This window comes from Mustela nigripes, chromosome 14 (genome assembly GCF_022355385.1).
Source record: "Mustela nigripes isolate SB6536 chromosome 14, MUSNIG.SB6536, whole genome shotgun sequence".
In the NCBI taxonomy this organism is placed as follows: Eukaryota; Metazoa; Chordata; class Mammalia; order Carnivora; family Mustelidae; genus Mustela; species Mustela nigripes.
In genome coordinates this window covers 64,764,698-64,786,552 of record NC_081570.1, presented here as the reverse complement: position 1 = coordinate 64,786,552, position 21,855 = coordinate 64,764,698, and the positions used below count along the sequence as shown (strand labels likewise).

Sequence of the window (21,855 nt, the reverse complement as noted above, 5' to 3'; positions counted from 1 at the left end):
GGAGAAGGGGGTGGGATTATGGACAGTGGGGAGGGTATGTGCTTTGGTGAGTGCTGTGAAGTGTGTAAACCTGGTGATTCACAGACCTGTACCCCTGGGGATAAAAATATATGTTTATAAAAAATAAAAAAAATAAAAATAAAAAGTAAAAAAAAAAAGATATTCACTAGACTTGAGAGAGTGGAGGACCTCACGAGACCCTCAACCAAGAGACAGAAAACATTTAAAGAACTAATCAGAGATGAAAAACTCAATATGTGAAATTTAAAATATACTACATGGAATAAAGAATAGACTAGAATGGCAGAAAAACAGATCAGCAACCTGGAGGACAGAATAATGGAAAGCCATCAAGCTGAAGAAGAGAGAGAAAAAATAATAATAATAAATGAAAATAAACTAAGGGAACTAAGTGACACCAGCAATCATGATAATATCTGTACTATAAGGGATCCAAGGAGAATAGAGAAAAAAGGGGGTAGAAAATGTATCTGAAGAAATAATAGCTGAAAACTTCCTAAATCAGGGAAGGAAACAGACATCCAGATCTAGGATGCAGAGGAGCCCCCAGCAAGATCAACTGAAGGAGACCCACATCAAGACACACAGTAATTAAAATGGCAAAAAGTAGAGATAGAGAGCAGCAAGAGAAAATAAAACAGTTATATACAAGGGAAACCCCATATGGCCATCAGCTAATTTTTCACCAGAACTTTGCAGGCCAGTAAGAGGAGTGCCATGTTTTATATTCAAAGTGCCGAATGGGAAAAGTATGCAGCCAAGAATATTCTATATTACTCAGAACAAAAAGAGAGATAAAGAGTTTCCCAAACAAGAATTAAAAGAATTCATGATCACTAAACCAACGCCACAGGAAATGTTAAGGTGGACTTCTTGAGTGGAAAGGAAAGACCATGAGTAGGAATAAGAAAAGTAGAAAGGACAAAAGCAGTAAAATGTAAGTGTATCTATAAAAATCAGTCAAGAGATTCACAAAATAAAAGAATGTAAACTATGACACCATATACCTAGAATGTCAAAGGGATAGGAGTAAAAAATGTGTTCAAACATCAGCGATCATCAAGCAAATACAGACTGCTAATATGCATAAAATGTTACATATAAACCTACTGGTAACCACAAATCAAAAACCAGAAATATATATGCCAAAAATAAAGAAAAAAGAACCTAAGTATATCATTAAATAAAACCAGAAATCTGTGAAAGAAAAGAGCAAGTGAGGAAAGGAATAAAGAACTACAAACACAACCATAAAATAAGTAACAAAACAGAGCAAGTGAATACCTATCAATAATGACTTGGAATGTAAATGGACTAAACCCTCCAATCAAAAGATAGGGTACAGAATGGATAAAAAACTAAGACCCATCTATATACTGCCTACAAGAAATGCATTTCACACCTAAAGATACATGCAGATAGTCTATGCTCATGAATTAGAAGAAATATTGTTAAAATATCCATACTACCCAAAGCAATCTACAGATTTAATGCAATTGCTATCAAACTACCTATAGCTTTTTTCACAGACTACAACAAACAATCCTAAAATTTGTATGGAACCACAACGGACCTGAATAACTAAAGCAGTCTTGAAAAAGAACAAAACTGGAGATAGACACACTCCAATTTCAAAATTTACTACAAAGCCATAGTAATCAAAACAGTATGGTGCTGGCACAAAAACAGACACATAGAACAGAACAGAACAAAACAGAAAATCCAAAAGTAAACCCACAATTATATGGCCAATTAATCTTTGACAAAGCAGGAAAGAATAGCCAATGGAAAAAAGTCTCTTCAACCTGGATGTTCAGAAAATTGATGTTCAGAAAACAAATGATGTTCAGAAAAAAGAATGAAACTCAATCACTTTCTTATACTATACACAAAAATAAACTCAAATGGATTAAGGACTGAAACTATAAAAACCCTAATAGACAACAAATTCTCTGCAATAAGCCATAGCAACATTTTTATACATATGTCTCCTGAGGCAAGGGAAACAAAAGCAAAAATAAACTATTGGGACTACGTCAAAGTAAAAAGCTTCTGCACCACAAAGAGAACAACCAACAAAACCAAAAACAACCTACTGAATGGGAAAAGATATTTGCAAATGACATATCCAATGAAAGGTTACTATTCAAAATGTATAAAGAACTTATACAACTCAACACCAAAAACATATGATCCAATTAAAGATGGGTAGAAGATGTGAAAAGACATTTCTCCAAAGAAGACATCCAGATGGCCAAAAAACACATGAAAAGATGATCAACACCTCTCTTCATCAGGGGAATGCAATTCAAAACCAAAATAAGATATTACCTCACATCTGTCAAAATGGCTAAAATCAAAAACAAAAGAAACAAGTATTGACAAGGATGTGGGAAAAAAGGAATCCTTGTGCTCTGCTGGTGAGAATGCAAACTGATGCAGCCAATGTGGAAAACAGTATGGAGGTTCCTCAAAAATTAAAAATAGACAGAAAAAAAAATTTAAAATAGAACTGCCCCATGATCCAGTAATTCCACTACTGAGTATCTACCCAAAGAATACAAAACACTAATTTAAAAAGACATATGCACCCCTATATTTAGTGCAGCATTTTGGAAGCAGACCAACTGTCCATTGATAGATGAATGGATAAAGAAGATGTGGTATATATATACACACAGTGGAATATACTAAACCGTAAAAAAGAGAAATCTTCCCATTTGCAATAACATGGATGAATCTAGAGGGTATAATGCTAAATAAGTCAGAGAAAGATACGTAAAATTTCACCCATGGGTGGAATTTAGGAAACACAAACAAAAAGAGACAAACCAAAAAACAGACCCTTAACTATAGAGAACAAAGTGCTGGTTACCAGGGGGTAGGTGGGTGGAGGGATGGGTGAAATAGGGGAAGGGGATTAAGAGTACACTTTTCATGATGACCACTGAGTCATGTACAGAATTGCTGAATCACTGCATTGTACACCTGAAACCGGTACAACACTGTATATTAAAATTAAAAAAAAAAAACTTGCCAAAGAAAATACATAATAATTCTCTTTATAGCTTCTAAACAGTATACAAAAAGTACAGACCATAAAGGAAAGATTGGTAAATGTGGTAAAATTAAAATTAATGATATGGCTATCATTTATTACTTGAAAGACCTATTAAACAGAAATGCACATGAGAATCATCTACTCTACTATGAAATATGAATGTATTTCACAATCCCAACCTCAAAGTTTCAAATTCAATACATCTGGAGCAAAGCCTAGGAATCTATGTTGTTGAAGGTAATTCTGATGAACATTTTGTTACCTTTTGTTAGGACCGTCAGACCACTGATTATCTATACTACAGTGAAGCCACGGTAACAGGCACTGAAAAGAATAGAATTAAATACTCCCATTTGCCCCTAAGGAGATTATGGTCCAATATAAGAGACTGGATATGTGCATAAATAACTGTAATTGGGATGCCTGGGTGGCTCAGTCTTTTAAGCGTCTGTCTTCGGCTCAGGTCATGATCCCAGGGACCTGGGATCTGCCTGCTGCTCCCCCTGCTTGTGCTCTCTCTCTGACAAATAAATAAAATCTTTTTTAAAAATTGTAATTTACTATCAAAAGTAACTAATTCCTCAGAGAAAACCATTAAACCTCTCACAATTTCATATTTCATATAGGACTTCACCTCCCATCTTCTTCCAGGAAGAAGCTCTACTGGAATTAACACACTAAGTTAATCCCTTCCCCTCTTTATTTGCTCCTCCCTATAGGAAGAGTAACTTAGCTAACGCTGAGAACCTGAGTGCCACTAAACAGAAGGAAATGGGATAAGATCCTTATTCGCTGCATGGCTCTTAATGTATACTAGTGTCTGTTCTCTCTCAAGTCTTCTAGAGAAAGGTCTAAGGTCTGCAAACCCCTTACTTTGGTGCTGGATCGCACTCTCCTGAACTGGACAGGGTTGGCAGGGATTTTAAGGCACATAGGGAATCCTTATGCACCTGGCTAAGTGTGCTTGGCAATTTTCTCTACATTCTCAGCTTTTCTCCAGAGAATTTTTTTGAGAGTTAGAGAGGACAATGTAGGAAGCCTTACCACATTTTCCAGTCTAGACATTAGCGAAAAGAGTTCCAAATAAATTTAAAACTATTGTTTAATCAATATCAGGCTCTTTTTGTGTTCTAAATTTATTTAGAAATCAGAGAGACAGAGGAGTTTTTAAATGGTACCACTAAGAACAACAAATATTATTATGGAACAGAGAAAGATGAGAGAGATATCCTCCAGCTGAAAAAGCAGAGAAGAATGCAGAGAGGAAGTACGTTTCAACAGAACTGTATTCTATAGGAAGAAAAAAATGCCCAGAGCATGCTGAATTATGCAAACAGTATCAGAAAAAGAATGCAAAAAGAAAAACAAGAAAAATTTACTGAAAACCTGAGTTCATTATATGACTAAAATCTTTTTTTTTTTAAATTTTACTTATTTATTTGACACACAGAGATCACAAGTAGGCAGAGAAGCAGGCAGAGGGAGAGAGGGGGGAGGAAGCAGGCTCCCCGCCAAGCGGAGAGCCCGATGCGGGGCTCGATCCCAGGACCCTGAGATCATGACCGAGCCGAAGGCAGAGGCTTAACCACTGAGCCATCCAGGCGCCCCTATATGACTAAAATCTTAAGAGAATTTCAGTTCTAAAAAAGACATTGTTCAGTTTGACTAGAGTATATTGGAGAGAGTAAAACAAATAGGTCAGAAAAGTAATTGAGACCCTGGTAGTGACAAGATGGGAGCTCTGCACCAAGAAGATAACTCTAGGAACAAGGTATACATGTGCCAATGGGGAGTGAGACTAGAGACCTTCTTTACTTACTCAAATAAATTATTTTTTTAAGTTTATTTGTTTTTAGTAACCATTACACCCAAGGTGGGGCTTTGAACTCACAACTCTGAGATCAATAGTTGCATGTTCTTCCAGCTGAGCCAGCCAGACTCCCCTCAAATAACTTTATTTTTTAAGATTTTATTTATGTATTTGTGAGAGAGTGAGGGCATGCACAAGCAGTGGGGAGGGGCAGAGGGAGAGAGAGAAGCAGACTCCCCACTGAGCAGGGAGCCTGATGTGGGGCTCAATCCCAGGACCCTGGGATCATGACCTGAGTCAAAGGCAGATGCTTAAGCCCAAGTGCCCCACACAAATAACTTTAAACATGACCTAAATACCTTGTTTCAGGAAATGCAAATTTAAGTTACTACTTTAACATGAGAAAAATCTAATTCCCAGAAACAATGGAAGTTATCTAGAGAATATGACGGTGTCTTTGTAAAACCAATTATGAACATGTGATACTAATCCACCTGTAACCATACAACTTTAAAATAATCTTAGAACAGGCCTCATAGGGGCATCTAGGTGGCTCAGTCAGTTGAGCAGTTGAGCATCTGCCTATGACTCAGGTCATGATCCCATGTCCCAGGATTAAGCCCCACACTGGGCTGCCCAGTTGACAGGGAGTCTGCTTCTCCCTCTGCCCTTCCCTTCTCTTGTGCTCTCTCTTACTTTCACTCCCTCTCAAATAAATAAAATCTTAAAAAAAAAAAAAAGGCCTCATAAAAATGATAGACTATAATATAATATGAATACATAACAAGCATTTATCATGTACCTATACTGAAACAATACATGGGGCACCTGGGTGGCTCAGTGGGTTAAGCCGCTGCCTTCGGCTCAGGTCATGATCTCAGGGTCCTGGGATCGAGTCCTGCATCAGGCTCTCTGCTCAGCAGGGAGCCTGCTTCCTCCTCTCTCTCTCTCTGCCTGCCTCTCTGCCTAGTTGTGATGTGATGTTTCTCTGTCAAATAAAGAAATAAAAAATCTTAAAAAATAAAAATAAATAAAACAATACATGTTAAGAGAAGCAAACCAGAAAACAGACTCTTAACTATGGAGAACAAACTGGGGAAGTGGGCAGGGAATGGGTTAAATGGGTGATGGGTATTAAGGAGTGCACTTATGATGAGTACTTGGTATTATAGTAAGTGATGAATCACTAAATTCTACACCTGAAGCTAATATAACATTGTAAAAATAAATAAAATGATACATGTATCTCACTTAATCATCACAATTCTGGGACGCCTGGGTGGCTCAGTTGGTTAAGCAGCTGCCTTCGGCTCAGGTCATGATCCCAGTGTCCTGGGATCGAGTCCCACATCGGGCTCCTTGCTCCGCAGGGAGCCTGCTTCTCCCTCTGACTCTGCCTTCCACTCTGTCTGCCTGTGCTCACTCTCACTCTCTCTCTCTTACAAATAAATAAATAAAAATTAAAAAAAAAAAAAAAATCATCACAATTCTATGAAGTTGATCCTAATGTAGTCTTCCATCTTAAATAAGAAGCTGAGTCTAAGAAAGATCAAGGCTTGCTTAGGTTTCTTAGCTAGCAGGAGTCTTAAAATCAGATCTGAACCCATGTTTGCTTACCTCCAGAGCCTATGTTCTTAACTATTAAGCTATACTATCTATAATTGAAGTCATATCAGTTTTTTGGTTTGAACCTTAAAAAATTATAATAACTAAATTATAATATAACAATTTTAATTCATAATTCTCTGAAAAAACTACATATAAACATAATGCTTACGGATGCTGTTAGCTGGAAGAACTTATACACTAATGGAAACTTACACTAATGTTATTTCAAGTCTGTGCATCATATCCATGCTCTCACTGTGACTTACAGTAGCAGGTGTATACAAAACATGCCAGAAAAAAATGTGGTGACCTAAATTTAACTTCAAGTGCTAGCAGTAGCACAGAATGGTATTTGTGAGTCATGGGCTTTTAATACATAGATAACATTTGCTGCCCTCTAGTGATTTCAATAACTTGCATTTAACACTGAATAGTTTCAATAAGTAAAGAAAAACATTTTTTTTATTACTAGAGAATTCAAATCTTCATTTCATTTTATAGTAGGAATAGTAGAACAAATAATTACTGTTTAAGTCCCAAGTAAACTTCTGAAGTATAAGAGCAAATAAAGAAATAGTTGACCCTTAAACAATGTGAATGCGAGGAGCGCCAACCCCCATGCAGTTGAAAATCTGAATATAATTTTTGACTCCCCCAAAATTTAACTACTAATACTCTATTGTTGACCAGAAGCTTTACCAATAATATAAAGTTGATTAACACATATTTTATATATTATATACTGTATTTTTACAAAAAATAACTTAGAGAAAATAAAACTGTATTTTTACAAACTGAGGGTCGCTGGTGGGGAAGTGGGCAGGGAATGGGTTAAATGGGTGATGGGTATTAAGGAGTGCACAACCTAGAGAAAAGAAAAGAAAATCATAAGGAAGAGAAAATACATTTAAAGTACTATACCATATTTATCAAAAAAGATCTGTGTATAAGTGGACCCGAGCAATTCAAACCCATGTTGTTCAGGGTCAACTGTACATCCAATAATGATTTACTAAATCAGAAGGGTTAAGGAAATACTAGTACAGAACACTGCAAAAGATGAATCAGAGAATAAATGGTGGTTATATTTTATGTAAGGAATTCCTGCCTTAAAACCTTGCCTAATTCAAAGTTACTTTCCTATAGGAAGAAATATAAAGAGGGGCTGAAGTACATCACAACTACTATGCTGTTTCTTTTTGCAAGCATAGTTTTAAAGCACAGTAAATGACTATAACAAAAACATTTTTTAAGAATGCTTTTAAAACATTTGCAGCATTTGTAGGAAAGTTTTTTGTATCACTATCCCTTCCCAAATATCAAAAGTATTTCCTATTTTAATGCAGATGATAGCTTGGCTTAGGAGTACATTAGTGATTGTGATTTTATTTAATTTTTTAAAAGATTGTATTTATTTATTTATTTCAGAGAGAGAGAAAGCAGGGGGAGGGGCAAAGGGAGAGGAAGAGAGAATCTCAAGTGAACTCCGGGCTGAGCACAAAGCCCAGTGTGGGCTTGACCCCATGACCCTGAGATCATGACCTGAACCAAAACCAAGAGTAGGACACTTGGGCGCCTGGGTGGCTCAGTGGGTTAAGCCGCTGCCTTCGGCTCAGGTCATGATCTCAGGGTCCTGGGATCGAGTCCCGCATCGGGCCCTCTGCTCATCAGGGAGCCTGCTTCCTTCTCTCTCTCTCTGCCTGCCTCTCAGTGTACTTGTAATTTCTGTCAAATAAATAAATAAAATCTTTAAAAAAAAAAAAAGGATACTTAGTATTTCTAGTTACCAGTTACCACCCACACATTCACCAGGCCCAAAGCTTTGAAACTAAGTGATTCTTGATGCATTTTTAAGAAGTTTTTGGGATTTGTATTATTTAAAATTTTTAGTATAAAGGGACGTTTTACACTAATTCAAATTCCTGAAAACTTACTCAAAATTAGCTTGAAAATAACCATACTATATTTTTAGCAGCTTTACTGAAGTATAATTTACATACCATAAATCTCCCCCTTTTTAAATGTAAAATTCAGGGGCACCCGATGGCTTAGTCAATTAAGCATCTGACTTTGGCTTAGGTCATAATCTCAGGGTCCTGGGATAAGGCTCCACCCTCAGTGGGGAGTCTGCTTGTCCCTCTGCCCTTCCCCCTGATCATGCTCTTTCTCTCTCTCTCTCTCCCCCCCAAATAAAATCTTTAAATAGATAAATAAATGTACAAATCAATGAATTTGAGTAAACGTAAAGAGTTGTGGAACCATTACCATAATACAGTGCTAGAATTATACTATATGTTTTTCATATAGTATATGAAACTATACTCATAATACCAACAACTCAAAAGTTTTTAGATCTGCTATTTTTAAAAAAGAGAATGGATTTAATTTAGTTTTAATTAACGCACTACTACCTAAAAAGAGAAATGCCAAACATACTAAAAGAATCACGTTGAGGAGAATTTAAACTGTCCTCATAAACTTGGCCACAGTGTTATTGGGAGACTACTACAGGTAGTGCAGATTTAAAATTAAATAGAATCCTTGTCTATTTTTTTGAACTCTAAATTAGTGAAGTAAGTTTTGCTGAGGTTCTATGTAGTCAATAAAACCTGACACGTGTGACTTCTAAAACTAAGATGATTTACAGATATAAAACCAGATATAAAGACTTAATGGCAAATACTCACCTATGATATAGCTCAGTATCAACAATACTTCCCCCAAAATGTAAAGTGATATTAGTCTTTTTTTTTTTTTTTTTTTTTGGAAGGGGAGTAGGAGGAAGGGCACAGGGAGAAGGAAAGAGAGAATTTTAAGCAGGCTCAATCTCACAACCCGAGATCATGACCTGAGCCAAATTAAGTCAGATGCTTAACCAACTGAGCCACCCAGGTGTCCCCATATTAATCTCTTAAAAAAAAATTACATTTTCCTAAATTAATGGTTAAGTATATAAATATACACTCATTTTGACATGATATATAAATAAGTATCCCATGATCTTTTTATGATCAGATGAAAAAATTTGAAAGTTGAATCAGTTGAATTTATTTCTTAGTGACATAAGGCAACTTGAAAGTATCATACCTCATATCTCTGACTCTGGCTTTGCCCACTTTAAGATGTGATGTTGGGACATGATAATATATATATATTCAATCCCAATTCCTGGCATAGAGCTCCTAAAACTCCTAGAATTTCCTAAATGATGGAGGTGAGGGGAATGTCTTTGTTATTCATAATAAGCTCCTTTCACAACCAGAATTTATGCTAATGAGTGACTTCTGGAGGTGGGGGATGGTTGCCAAGGGACCAACCATAAGACTAGAAGGCTGGAACTTTCAGCTCCAAATTCAATTCCTGACAGGAAAAGACCCAAGGAGGACATTAATCACCAATGGTCAATGATTTAATCAATCCTGCCTCCATTAATGGAGTCTCCATAAAAATCCTAAACTAGGGCTCAGAGTGCTGCCAGGTTAGAGAACACATCAAAGTGTTGGGAGTCTCATGTACCTGGAGAGGGCATAAAAGCCCTATGCCTATTCCCCATACCTCGTCCTATGCATCTCTTCCATTTGATTGTTCCTGAGTTAATACCTTTTATAATAAACTGGTGATAGGCAGCAAAGTGCTTCCCTAAGTTCTGTGAGCTGATCTAGAAATTGTTGAACTTAAGGAGGGAGCTGTGGAACTCCTGATTTACTGGTGGTTGATCATAAGTATGGGAAACCTGGGGGCACCTGGATGGCTCAGTGGGTTAAAGCCTCTGCTCTCACCTCAGGTCATGATCTCAGGGTCCTGGGATCAAGCCCCGCATTGGGCTCTCTGCTCAGCGGGGAGCCTGCTTCCTCCTCTCTCTCTGCCTACTTGTGATCTCTCTGTCAAGTAAATAAAATCTTAAAAAAAAAAAAAAAAAAAGTATGGGAAACCTGGATTTGTAATTGGCATGTGAGTGGAGGGTAATCTTGTAAGGCAGAGTCCTTCATCTGTGGGGTCTGTGTAAACTCTGGGAAGTTAGTGTCAGAACTGAATTAAACTGTAGGACATCCATTTGGTGTCTAAAGAGAATTGCAGAATTGCTTGATATGAGAAACACACACTTGGTTTCAGAAGTGTCCCGAGTAGGGATGTCTCTGTGGCTCAGTCAGTTAGGCATCGGCCTTCGCTCAGGTGGTGATTCCAGGATGCTGGGACTGAGTCCCACATTGGGCTCCCTTCTCAAGGGGAGTCTGCTTCTCCCTCTGCCTGCCGCTCCCCCTGCTTGTGCTCTCTGCTCTCAAATAATAAATTAAATATATATATTTTTTAAAAGTATTGTGAGTAGAGGCTAACAAGCTTTTTTAAAAATATTTTTTGTTAATGGTTTCAATGAGAGCACTGATGATCAACTAGACCAGACTGACCAAACTAGAGACTGATAGCTGAAAGGTATATCAAATCAAAATCTAAATGATCTCAATAATTCAGAATGATGGCTCAAATGACAATTTAGTAAGAATAATAGATAAAACATCTAAAACTTGGGTCCAAAACAACAACTGCACAAGAATAAATGAGGGAAGATAAAGCTTAATGGTAGAAAAGCTAATGTGGTCCTTGGGCTCTGTGATTATAATGTCCAGAATTTCTATTTCAAGGTAGCAGAGCACAGGCATTTACTTCTTCTTCCCAAAGGCCCATTGAAAATGACAGAAAAAAATATTAATGGAAAAATTTATAGCATCACTGGAAAACATGAAAATGGTATCAGTGGACAAGAAATTATGTTTTAATTTTTTAAATTTTTTTAAAGATTTTATTTTTAAGTCATCTCCACACCCAACATGGGGCTTGAACTCACAACCCTGAGATCAAGAGTCACACAACCTACTGACTGAACCTGCCAGGTACTGCCAGATAAAGAATATCTCAAAATTAGCCAATATAGGAGCAAGGTAAAAATAACAACAACAACAAAAACAAAACAAAACAAAAAACAAAAAACAAAAACTAACAGCTTTCCTGAGTGTCCCAGAGAAGTTCCAAATTCTAAGCTAATAAACAGTTACCCTGTACCTAGCACACTATATGTATTACTTCATTTAATCCTTATAATTATTTTGAAAATAGGTATTATATGCCCATTTCTCAGATAAGGAAGCTGAGGTTTAGACAAGTTATATAATCAGATAGCTAATAAATGGTGAAGGATTTGAACTCAGGTAGTGTGAATCTGGACTCTGTGCTTTCAGTTGTTATAGAGGTATAGGCCAAAAGGTAATCCATTAGAGTAATCATTAAAGCACTACATTAAATTCAGCTGGTACTGGGGCCCCTGACTGGCTCAGCTGGAAGAGCATGCTTTTCTTGATCTCAGGGTCATGAGGTCAAAACCCACACTGGGTGTAAAGATTACGAACTAAATAAATAGAAATTTTAAATTCAGCTGGCACTATTTCCCTCAGGTAGGAATAGTAGCTCTCTTCTTTTGACCTTGGATTAAACCTTGATAACCTCCTTCTACAAAATGAGCAAAATACGTCTAGAGTGCGTAGAGGGCCTGAGAAAGGAGGAAAGATGCAAAAGTTAATCTCAGATCCCCAAACACATATGGAAGAAGGAAAATTTTTTTAAGGAAAGGAAGAGCCACATTAAATAAATCACCATACGGATGCCTGAGTGGCTCAGTCAGTTAAAAAAAGTCCAACTCTTGGTTTCATCTCAGGTCATGATCTCAGGGTCATCAGATCATGCCCCATATTGGGCTCCTCACTTAACACAGTCTACTTGGGATTCTTTTCTCTTCTTCTCCCTTCCCCTCTGCCCTTCCCCCATCCTATGCATGCATATGCATGCCCACTCTCTCTCTCTCAAATCAATAAAATCTTTTCAATAAATAAATACTACCACAAGAAATATTCCCTTACTTTGGCAGCTGTGAGGTTTCCACACAGTCCAGTTGTGTAACTCTTGTACCTGCTCCAAGATTACATCTCCTAAAGGGAACTTTGCCAGTAGGTATACTCTACTCACAGAGTTCACAGTCAATCATCCCATTCAAAGAAGGAATCTGTCTTACAAAGGGTGAGGGAATAGCATGGTGGTTCAGAATATGAACTCTGGTTAGCCTGCCTCAGTCCAAATCTGGGTTCTGTCATTTGATAGACATGCAACCCTAGGGAAGTTACTCACTATCTCCTTTCTTCTTTCCCCATTTGAAAAATGAGGATGATAATTATATTTATCTTGTAAAAGTTGTTGTGAAGATTAAGTAAGATAATATTCACTCAGTGTAGTACCTGAGGGAGAGAAGAAACTACAGTGTTATGTAAGTGCTCAGCAAAGGGCTTGGCACATGGTAACATGCAAGGTTATGCAAGCAATGGCAAGTTATTAAGTACAGGGCAGAGGGGAAAGGAGATAAATTAGATGACTGCTGAGAAATCTTCCAACCTTGAAAACCTATCAAATTCTTAAGAAAAAAAAATTTAATTTCATCAAATAAGACAAATCAAATTCCAAAACAGTGAAGTATTCACTGAAATCAGATCAGTATTTGGTTTAAATTCACTCAAGTCCCTCTAAAGTTAACATCTTTATTTATGACTACTAGCTTTAACTTGCCTCCGAATAATATAAATTAAATGTGTAAAATAAATTTGGATTTAGAGAATGAGGAGAGTTAGCTTACTTCTAAGCAATTTTGATCAATACCAACTAACAGATGTAACAGAGGTACTCTCCTACCAGAATCTTGACCATAGATTTGTTCCAGCCCAGAAGCTCAAAAATGAATTAAGAGATAACTTGAAATAAGAAAACAATTTCCAAAGAACTCCCGAGAAGGAACAAAATATAACAGCTTCATGTCAACTGGAATTCCCAGGGCAATAAGAGGTCAAGGCACTGCAGGGAAAAGCCAGTCAGCTTAGAAGCCATTGACAGCTCAGGTTAAGACAGGGCTTAGGTTGGGAACTTATTACTAACCTACGTTAACCAAATTTATGGACTGATTATGGGCTCCACTCTAGAAATCCTATCCATTTAGAGTTCTAATTAACAACAATTTATTCAGAAACAACTTGAATGCTCCAGAAATTAAATCATCTGCCTGGCGATTTCCTGTCCAGAAGCAATGTGAACGCAAAGCAGACCATCTGGGGCAGCACCTAAGAAATCTTTATAACCTGATAACCTAAAAAAAGTCAGATATGGACTTTGCCAACCTTTATGGTCAGTAGAAAAAAGAAACTTTGGGCATGCTAAACAGAGCCAAATCTGAGATACATAAGAGTAACAAATGCAAGAACTACACACCTATATGATCCTTACCATGAGGCTGGAAAGAAGCTGCAGATAGACAATTAGAACAGTGAGGGCAAAGCCTCCATTCCTAAAATAAGACATTAAGTCTTGGGGTCCTTTTCCTCTCTCCTTGTAATTTTTTCCTACTCCTTTTTCTCTGTAGTTTTCCTTGCCACTTTACTTTCTTATCTTTTCCAGTTGTTCCATTCCATTGTTACACTTGAATTCTTTTAAAGTTCCTTCTCTCTGTCCTTTCTAAATGTCATTATAGTAAGTTATAAAAGACACTGTATAGAAAGAAACTATAAAGAGAAGGCTTTGACAAATTCTATTTGTTGACATGAATATGGTCTACTTTTTTTCTGGCCTATAAACTCCACATGTCAAAACATTATGCCTATGATAAGCACAGAGAAACCATTAAAAAATACTCAAGCCTAATGAATAATTTTGGTGACAGTATAGTATGAAAAAGCAAGGAGCAAAATAATACAAAGAAGCTTCATATAACCCTGTGACATATAAACAATAATTCTTTTCTTTTTAAGTTGGTTTTTTTTAGTAATCTCTATACCCAACGTGGGGTTCAAACTCACAACCCAAGATAAAAAGTCACACGTCCTCCAACTAAGCCAGCCAGGCACCCTAAACAGTAAATTATTAACTCTAATAAAAAAGAAATCTTTTACCTAAATTCAAAATACATATATACATAAGCATTTCAAAATGTAGCCACTTTTAATATAGTATGCTCAGAAAAAAAATTGAAGAACTTTTAACACTCCTTAACATTTTTATTCCTTATAATAACAATTCTCCACAAACTTAAAAAAAATTATTTTTACCAAAAAGAGATGCAATGTACTTTTGTCTTCATTCTTTGGAACATTTTCAGAATTCAAGAAAGCAATTCAAAACATTCATTCCTTTGAAGAGGTCACTTAAGTCTTTTCTCTTTAAAAGTTCTTTTCTCTTTAAAATAGGAAATATGAGTAATGGTATATAATAATGCATGTCCTGACTACTGATGTGAAAATCAAGCCTGCAGTTACAATGGGGTCCAAGAAACAGAATTACTTAAAATATTTTAAATGTTGGGGCGCCTGGGTGGCTCAGTGGTTTGGGCCGCTGCTGCCTTCGGCTCCGGTCATGATCTCAGGGTCCTGGGATCGAGCCCCGCATCGGGCTCCCTGCTCCGCAGGAAGCCTGCTTCCCTCTCTCTCTCTCTCTCTCTCGGCCTGCCTCTCTGCCTACTTTTGATCTCTGTCTGTCAAATAAATAAATAAAATCTTTAAAAAATAAAAAAAATAAATGTATGCCATGGGCTGCATGTACATTTTTGAGGTGTGCCTCTGTCCTACTTTTATATTATTATTTATTTTCTTCCTCTCTCCAGCACTTGGACTGGCATTCTTTCAATCAGAATGTAATCTTAAAACAAAGATACAATAAATAAATAAATAGATAGATAAAACAAAAATAGAATCCTACCTATGGTAAGCATTTGACATTATATCTTAAGGGCATTAAGTTCTTGCTAGAAGAATAAAATTGAAAGATAAAACCCAGTAGTTATGATAGAACTTTTTTCTCTTGACTATTTTCTAAAAATAAATGCAACCATATTAATATACTTAAGCAAATGATTCCAAGAATTTAAAAGAAAAAATTCACATTTCATAAAAACCATATAAATACCCGTCTTACCGATATCATTAACAAGGGAATTAGAATCAGATGCCCCCAGAGTAGCTTCAAACTCCTCTTGAAGACGATATGCTCTTTGCAGCAGAGCTTCAAGTTTATGGATAAATTCAGTACTAATAATATCCTACAAGGAGAGAAAAAGTACACACAGCAAATATTAGAGTCTAATGTTAAAATCCTCAACACCTTCCACTCTCAAATGAAAGGCAGAGAAAGTGTGGGATAAGAGGAGCAACTGTTTGGTGGTGACAGCACTGGGTTCTAGCTGGGCTTTTGGCCAGGTCACCTCAGTTCTCAGGGATTCATCTTCTCTACCTCTAATTTTAATGGTGAAACTGGATCGGGGTTCTCAAAGTAAGATCAATGACCAGCAACATCAGTATCATCAAAGTCGTTGCTAGAAACCCAAATTCTCAAGACCTACCCGCCCCTGAATTAGAAACCAAAGTCTGTTTTGACAAGACTTTCAGATGATTCTGATGCATGCTCAAATTTGAGAATCACTGGCCGAGATGATCATTAAGTACCAGTCCAGCTCTAACTCCATGTAACTTTTATGGATATAATGGCACTTAATTAAACATAAAGTATAAAGGAAATTTTTAAAAAATCCCTTTAGAAATGATATTGGCTTAATCCTCTATATTCTTGGAAAATCAGGGAACTTGATCATGAATTGCAAATTTGGGATTTAATAATTAACTGAACAGAAAAGGCCCAATATGAGATATACCCACATTATCCCAAGGAGACCAAAAAAAAAAAAAAATTCCAGTTCTATTAAATGCCACAGAAAGCAAGTACACTGAATCAACATTAAACATTGTTTAATTCTTCCAATACTATGAAAGCCACTCTCAGATATATCACCCTTACATCTACACTTTCTTCGGCAATGGCATCTCCTGCACCCAATTTAATGGAACTACAGGCTTCATCTTCAGCCTGTCTATTTCGAAAGGTGAGAGCTTGCTCCCATCGACGCAATGCCTCTTCAAACAATTCCATACCTATGAATTAAGAACAGAACAGTTGTAAACAAGAAAAAAAATGCCAAAATAAAATTATTTGGAGCCAAAGTCTTTTTCATATTGTATCAACAATGGTGCAGTCTGAATATAATTTTGGCACTAAAGAATAATGTCATGTTCACCTCATTCCTTAACAGAATTTTAATTTCCCAATATACTCTAGGTCTATAGTACTACTCAACCAAAAATCAGAGAGAAATGACCGATATGTTTTCTTTTAAATTTTTCCTTGAAGAAGTGTAATTTCTTTTAAAGATTTTAATTATTTATTTGACAGAGAGAGAGCAAGAGAGGAAACACAAGCAGCAGAGAGTGGGAAAGGGAGAAGCAGGCTTCTCGCTGAGCAAGGAGCCTGATGTGGGGGTCGATCCTAGAACTCTGGGATCATGACCTGAGCCGAAGGCAGACACTTAACGACTGAGCCACCCAGGCACCCCCCACCTTTTTTTTAAACTGTAACTCAAATTTCTATCATGCTTTGGATTTTTCTAGAACAGTACCATGAATTCATCAAAAGTCCAACAAAGGCTAATTTTTATATTCACACAACTATCTTTCAATATATCCCCTTAAATTAAAAAGACAGGTAAATAGAAGAAACTAGTTGATAAAAAGCTATCAGATTTATAAGAGGTTGTCAGAAGGAGAGAGTAAGCTGAGAGGAAATACCATACTAAGTCTAGAATAAAGGTTTTCTTTCTTGCTTTCATTTACTTGACAGAGAGAGCATGAGCAAGAAGGAGGGAGAGAGAGAAAGAGAAGCAGATTCCCTGCTGAGCAAGGAGCCCCATGTGGGGCTTGATCCCAGGACCCTGGGATCACAACCTGAGCCAAAGGCAGATGCTTTACTGACTCAGCCACCCAGGCACCCCCTAGAGAGGTTTTTCCATCTTTTTTTCCCAACAAAAGGTTTCTTAAACTACATGATACACACTTGTAGATTTGGATGGATAAATTGCTGAGTCAGTTAAAAATCTACAAGACTGCAGGAAAACCCATGAAACAGTACAGTCCAACTAGAAATTCCATATCCCCTCAGCTAGACAGCTTTTATGGGGGGAAAAAAGGTGAATATGTGCTTCTTTTTCTCCAAGTTAAAAAAAAAAAAAAAAAAAACCTTACCAAGATAATACTGTAGTTCAAACAAAACCAAAATATTTCAAAATTTCAATTTTTCTAGACATTCAAAAAAAAATTTCTTTTTCTTTTTTTTTTTTAAAGATTTTATTTATTTGAAAGGGAGAGAGAGTGTGAGGGGGAAGGATAGAGGGAGAAGCAAACTCCCCGCCAAGCAGGGAGCCCAATGCAGGGACTCGATCCTGGGACTCCAGGATCACGACCTGAGCTGAAGCCAGTCGCCCAACCGACCGAGCCACTCAGGCCCCCCAGAAAAAAATATCTTCAAAGGCTACTTAACTTAGGCTTGGCTTAACTTAGGATGGCTCATTTGGTAAAGCATTCAACACTTCATTTCAGGGTCTTGAGTTCAAGCCCCATGTTGGGCACTTAAAATAAAAATAAATAGGGCCACCTGGGTGGCTCAGTCTGTTGGATTCGGCTTAGGTCATGACCTTAGGGTCATGAGATCAAGCCCTGGATCAGGCTCTGCGCTCAGCTTGGAGTCTGGTTGAGATTCTCTCTCCCTCTCCCTTACCCCTCCCCCTACTTTCTCTCTCTCTCAAATAAATAAGTAGGGCCGGGGCACCTGGGTGGCTCAGTGGGTTAAGCCGCTGCCTTCGGCTCGGGTCATGATCTCAGGGTCCTGGGATCGAGTCCCACATCGGGCTCTCTGCTCGGCGGGGAGCCTGCTTCCCTCTCTCTCTCTCTCTGCCTGCATGTCTACTTGTGATTTCTCTCTGTCAAATAAATAAATCTTTAAAAAAAATAAATAAATAAGTAGGGCCAGGTCAGCCAAGTCTGCCTTCTGCTCAGGTCATGATCACTGAGTCCTGAGATTGAGCCTCTCCTCCCTGCTCATGCTCTTTCTTGCTATCTCTCTGTTTCAAATAAATAAATAAAGTCTTTAAAAAGTAAATAAATAAAATAAAAAAGTATATCTTTTAAAAAATATCAACAAATCAGGTTAGAAGAGTGTAACACATTTTTTTATTAACATATAATGTATTATTTGTTTCAGGGGTACAGGTCTGTGACTCACCAGTCTTACACAATTCACAGCACTCACCATAGCACATATCCTCTCCAATGTCCATCACCCAGCCACCCTATCCCTCCCATCCCTCTCTACTCCAGCAGCCCTCAGTTTGCTTACTGAGATTAAGAGTCTCTTATAGTTTGTCTCTCTTCCTGGTTTCATCCTATTTCATTTTTACCTCTCTTCCCCCACGATCCTCTGTCTTGTTTCTCAAATTCCTCGTATTAGCGTGATCATATGATAATTGTTTTCTCTGATTGACTTATTTTGCTTAGCGTAATACCCTCCAGTTCCACCCACGTCATTGCAAATGACAAGATTTCCTTTTATGATGGCTACATAATATTCCATCGTAAATATATACCAGAGCTTCTTTATTCATTTACCTGCCAATGGACGGTCAGGGCCCTTTCCATAGTTTGGCTATTGTGGACACTGATGCTATAAATATCAGGGTGAACATGCCCTTTGGATCACTACATTTGCATCTTTGGGATAAATACCCAGTATTGCAATTGCTGGGTTGTAGAGTAGCTCTATTTTCAATTTTCTGAGGAACCTCCATACTGTTTTCCAGAGTGCCTGCACCAGCTTGCATTCCCACCAACAGTGCAGGAGGGTTCCCCTTTCTCTGCATCCTTGCCAACATCTGTTGCTTCCTGACTTTTTAATTTTAGCCATTCTGAATGATGTGAGGTGGTATATCGTTGTGGTTTTGATTTGTATTTCCCTGATGCCAAGTGATGTTGAGCACTTTTTCATGTGTCTGTTGGACAGACCTTTAAGTATGATGTACTGTTCTTCCTCACCTCTTATTATAGTCTTTGTTTTAAAATCTAATTTGTCTGATACAAGGATTGCCATCCCAGCTTTCTTTTGATGTCCATTGGCATGATAAATGGTTTTCAACCCTCTCACTTTAAATCTGGAGATGTCTTGGGGTCTAAAGTGAGTCTCTTGCAGACAGCATATTGATGGGTCTTGTTTTTTTTATCCAATCTGATATCCTGTGTCTTTTGATTGGGGCATGTAGCCCATCTACATTCAGGCTAACTATTGAAAGATATGAATTTAATGCCATTGTATTGCCTAAAAGGTGACTGTTACTGTATATTGTCTTTGTTCCTTTCTAGTCTTTGTTACTTTCAGGCTCTCTCTTTGATTCGAGGACTCCTGTCAATATTTCTTGTAGGGCTGGTTTGGTGATCACGAATTCTTTTAGTTTCTGCTTGTCCTGGAAGCCTTTTATCTCTCCTATTTTCAATGACACCCTAGCTGGATATAGTATTCTTGGCTGTGTATTTTTCTCAATTACTACCCTTAGATGAGTGTAACATAATGAATAATGGCCACCCAAAGATGTCAGCTCTTAGTCTTGGAACTGTAAACATTACCTTACAAAGAAAAGGGTTCTTTGAAGAAATGATTAAATTAAGGGATTTAACATGGGGAGACTATCCTAGACTATTTGGTGGACCCTAAATCCAATCATGAAAGTAAGAGGGAGAGGGAGATTTGGTACACAGAGAGGAGATGATGATGGAAGGGCACAAGCCAGAAGCCATCAAAAGCTGGGAAGAGCAAATAACAGATACTCCCCTAAGCCTCCAGAGGAGGTATAGCTCTAATGATACCTTGATTCCAGCCCAGTGATAATGATTTGGTCTTCTGGCCTCCAAAACTCTGAGAGAATACATTTCTGCTGTTTAAATTACCAAGTTTGTGGTAATTTGTTAGAGCATCCTCCAGAAACTAATACAACAGGTTATTTTATGTATACTAGATTTAACAGATATAAGAACATTTTAAAATTATGTTGCTTCTCTTAAAATAATTCATCATTTTTTAGTTTCATATTAACTATGAGTATATCTTAAAACTTTATTATGTTATTCCTACCCATCAAGTATAAGTTCTCAGGAGTGGTCACAGGAATATTAACAAGCTTAATATCGTCTTCATCTGCTTTGTCCCAGGAGTTAGAATTGCCGCAAGCACAGCTATGACAAGAATTGACACTCTGGACCTAAAATTAAGATCAACAGAAAGAAGTTACTGCAAAATCTCTTTTGTGAAAACATTTTGCAATCATTTATATTTACAAATTGTTTATATAAATCCTATTCCTGGTGAAACAACCCAAGTAATTCCAACCTGAAGAAACAGTTCTCATTATATTCAATTAGGAGTCATAAGACCCTAAGTATTTTAAGCTTTTGTTTGCTGAAAAATGCAGAGTATTTCAAACAAAAATCAGTTATTTTCCATAAAAAAAAAAATCAAGCAGTTACTTTTGTAGTTTACTGTTTTACTAAGTATTTCCTTATAAATTTTATCCACACCTACTTTGATTTGAGGTAACTAGCTTATTTCCTTTTCAAAATTTATTAACAATGCTGATTCTCTGCTAAACAATAACTACAACTGAAGAGCCTCTATCATCTTCCCTTCTCTAGCAAGGTGCACTGAGCCAATCATTTCAGTCTCCTCTATGCAAATGACTACCTAGTCTCTACTTCCAGTCCTGTCCTTTTTAAATAAATCTAGAAGCTCTTAGGTGGCTTGGTCGGTTAAATGTCCAACTCATGATTTCAGCTCAGGACATAATCTCCTGAGTAATGAGATCAAGCCCAGGGATGGGCTCCGTGCTCAGCAGGATGTCTGCTTGGGATTCTGTCTTCCGCTCTCACCACTTGTGGGAACTCACACACTCTCTCTCTCTCTCAAAGCAAATAAATATATCTTTTAAAAAATAATAAAAATAAAGAAATTTAGCCTGCATTCCCATCTGGTGGAAATATTTGGTGATTCTACTCAGCTTTTCTGCTGGCATCTTCAATGGACTATATGAAAAAGGAGCTCTGTAACTTTCCAAAACAAATCTTTCCCTCCTCTCAGATTCACTAACAATACTTCCATCCCCCAAATTTCCCAAACCAGAAAACAGATAGTTGTCTTTAACTTCTCTTCCCACACCTCTCATATCCAATTACCAAGTTTTGTGGACCCTGTCCCCTTCCTTTCCAAATCTGTTGCCTTGTTTGGGCACTCAGCAAAAGGCAGACATCTGGCTTCATAACCTTGGCAGTGGAATGATGAGGTCAGGTGAGGCCAGTACAGTAAAGTGATTCTAATGACTTTCTACTCATATATTTATCATGAAACTCCCTTTCTC

General features: G+C 37.3%; 1 protein-coding gene across 2 annotated transcripts in view; it reads right to left on the bottom strand.

Moving 5' to 3' along the window:
- The window catches only part of MIGA1 (mitoguardin 1), a 103,394-nt gene that overhangs the window by 62,397 nt on the left and 19,142 nt on the right, over positions 1-21,855 (bottom strand). For both annotated transcript variants that reach the window (XM_059375184.1, XM_059375185.1), the window contains exons 5-7: positions 20,580-20,706; positions 16,371-16,504; positions 15,495-15,618 (exon numbers count right to left, since the gene is read on the bottom strand). In XM_059375184.1, the coding sequence (XP_059231167.1) occupies positions 15,495-15,618; positions 16,371-16,504; positions 20,580-20,706 (385 nt within the window). The remainder of the gene's footprint in view (positions 1-15,494; positions 15,619-16,370; positions 16,505-20,579; positions 20,707-21,855) is intronic.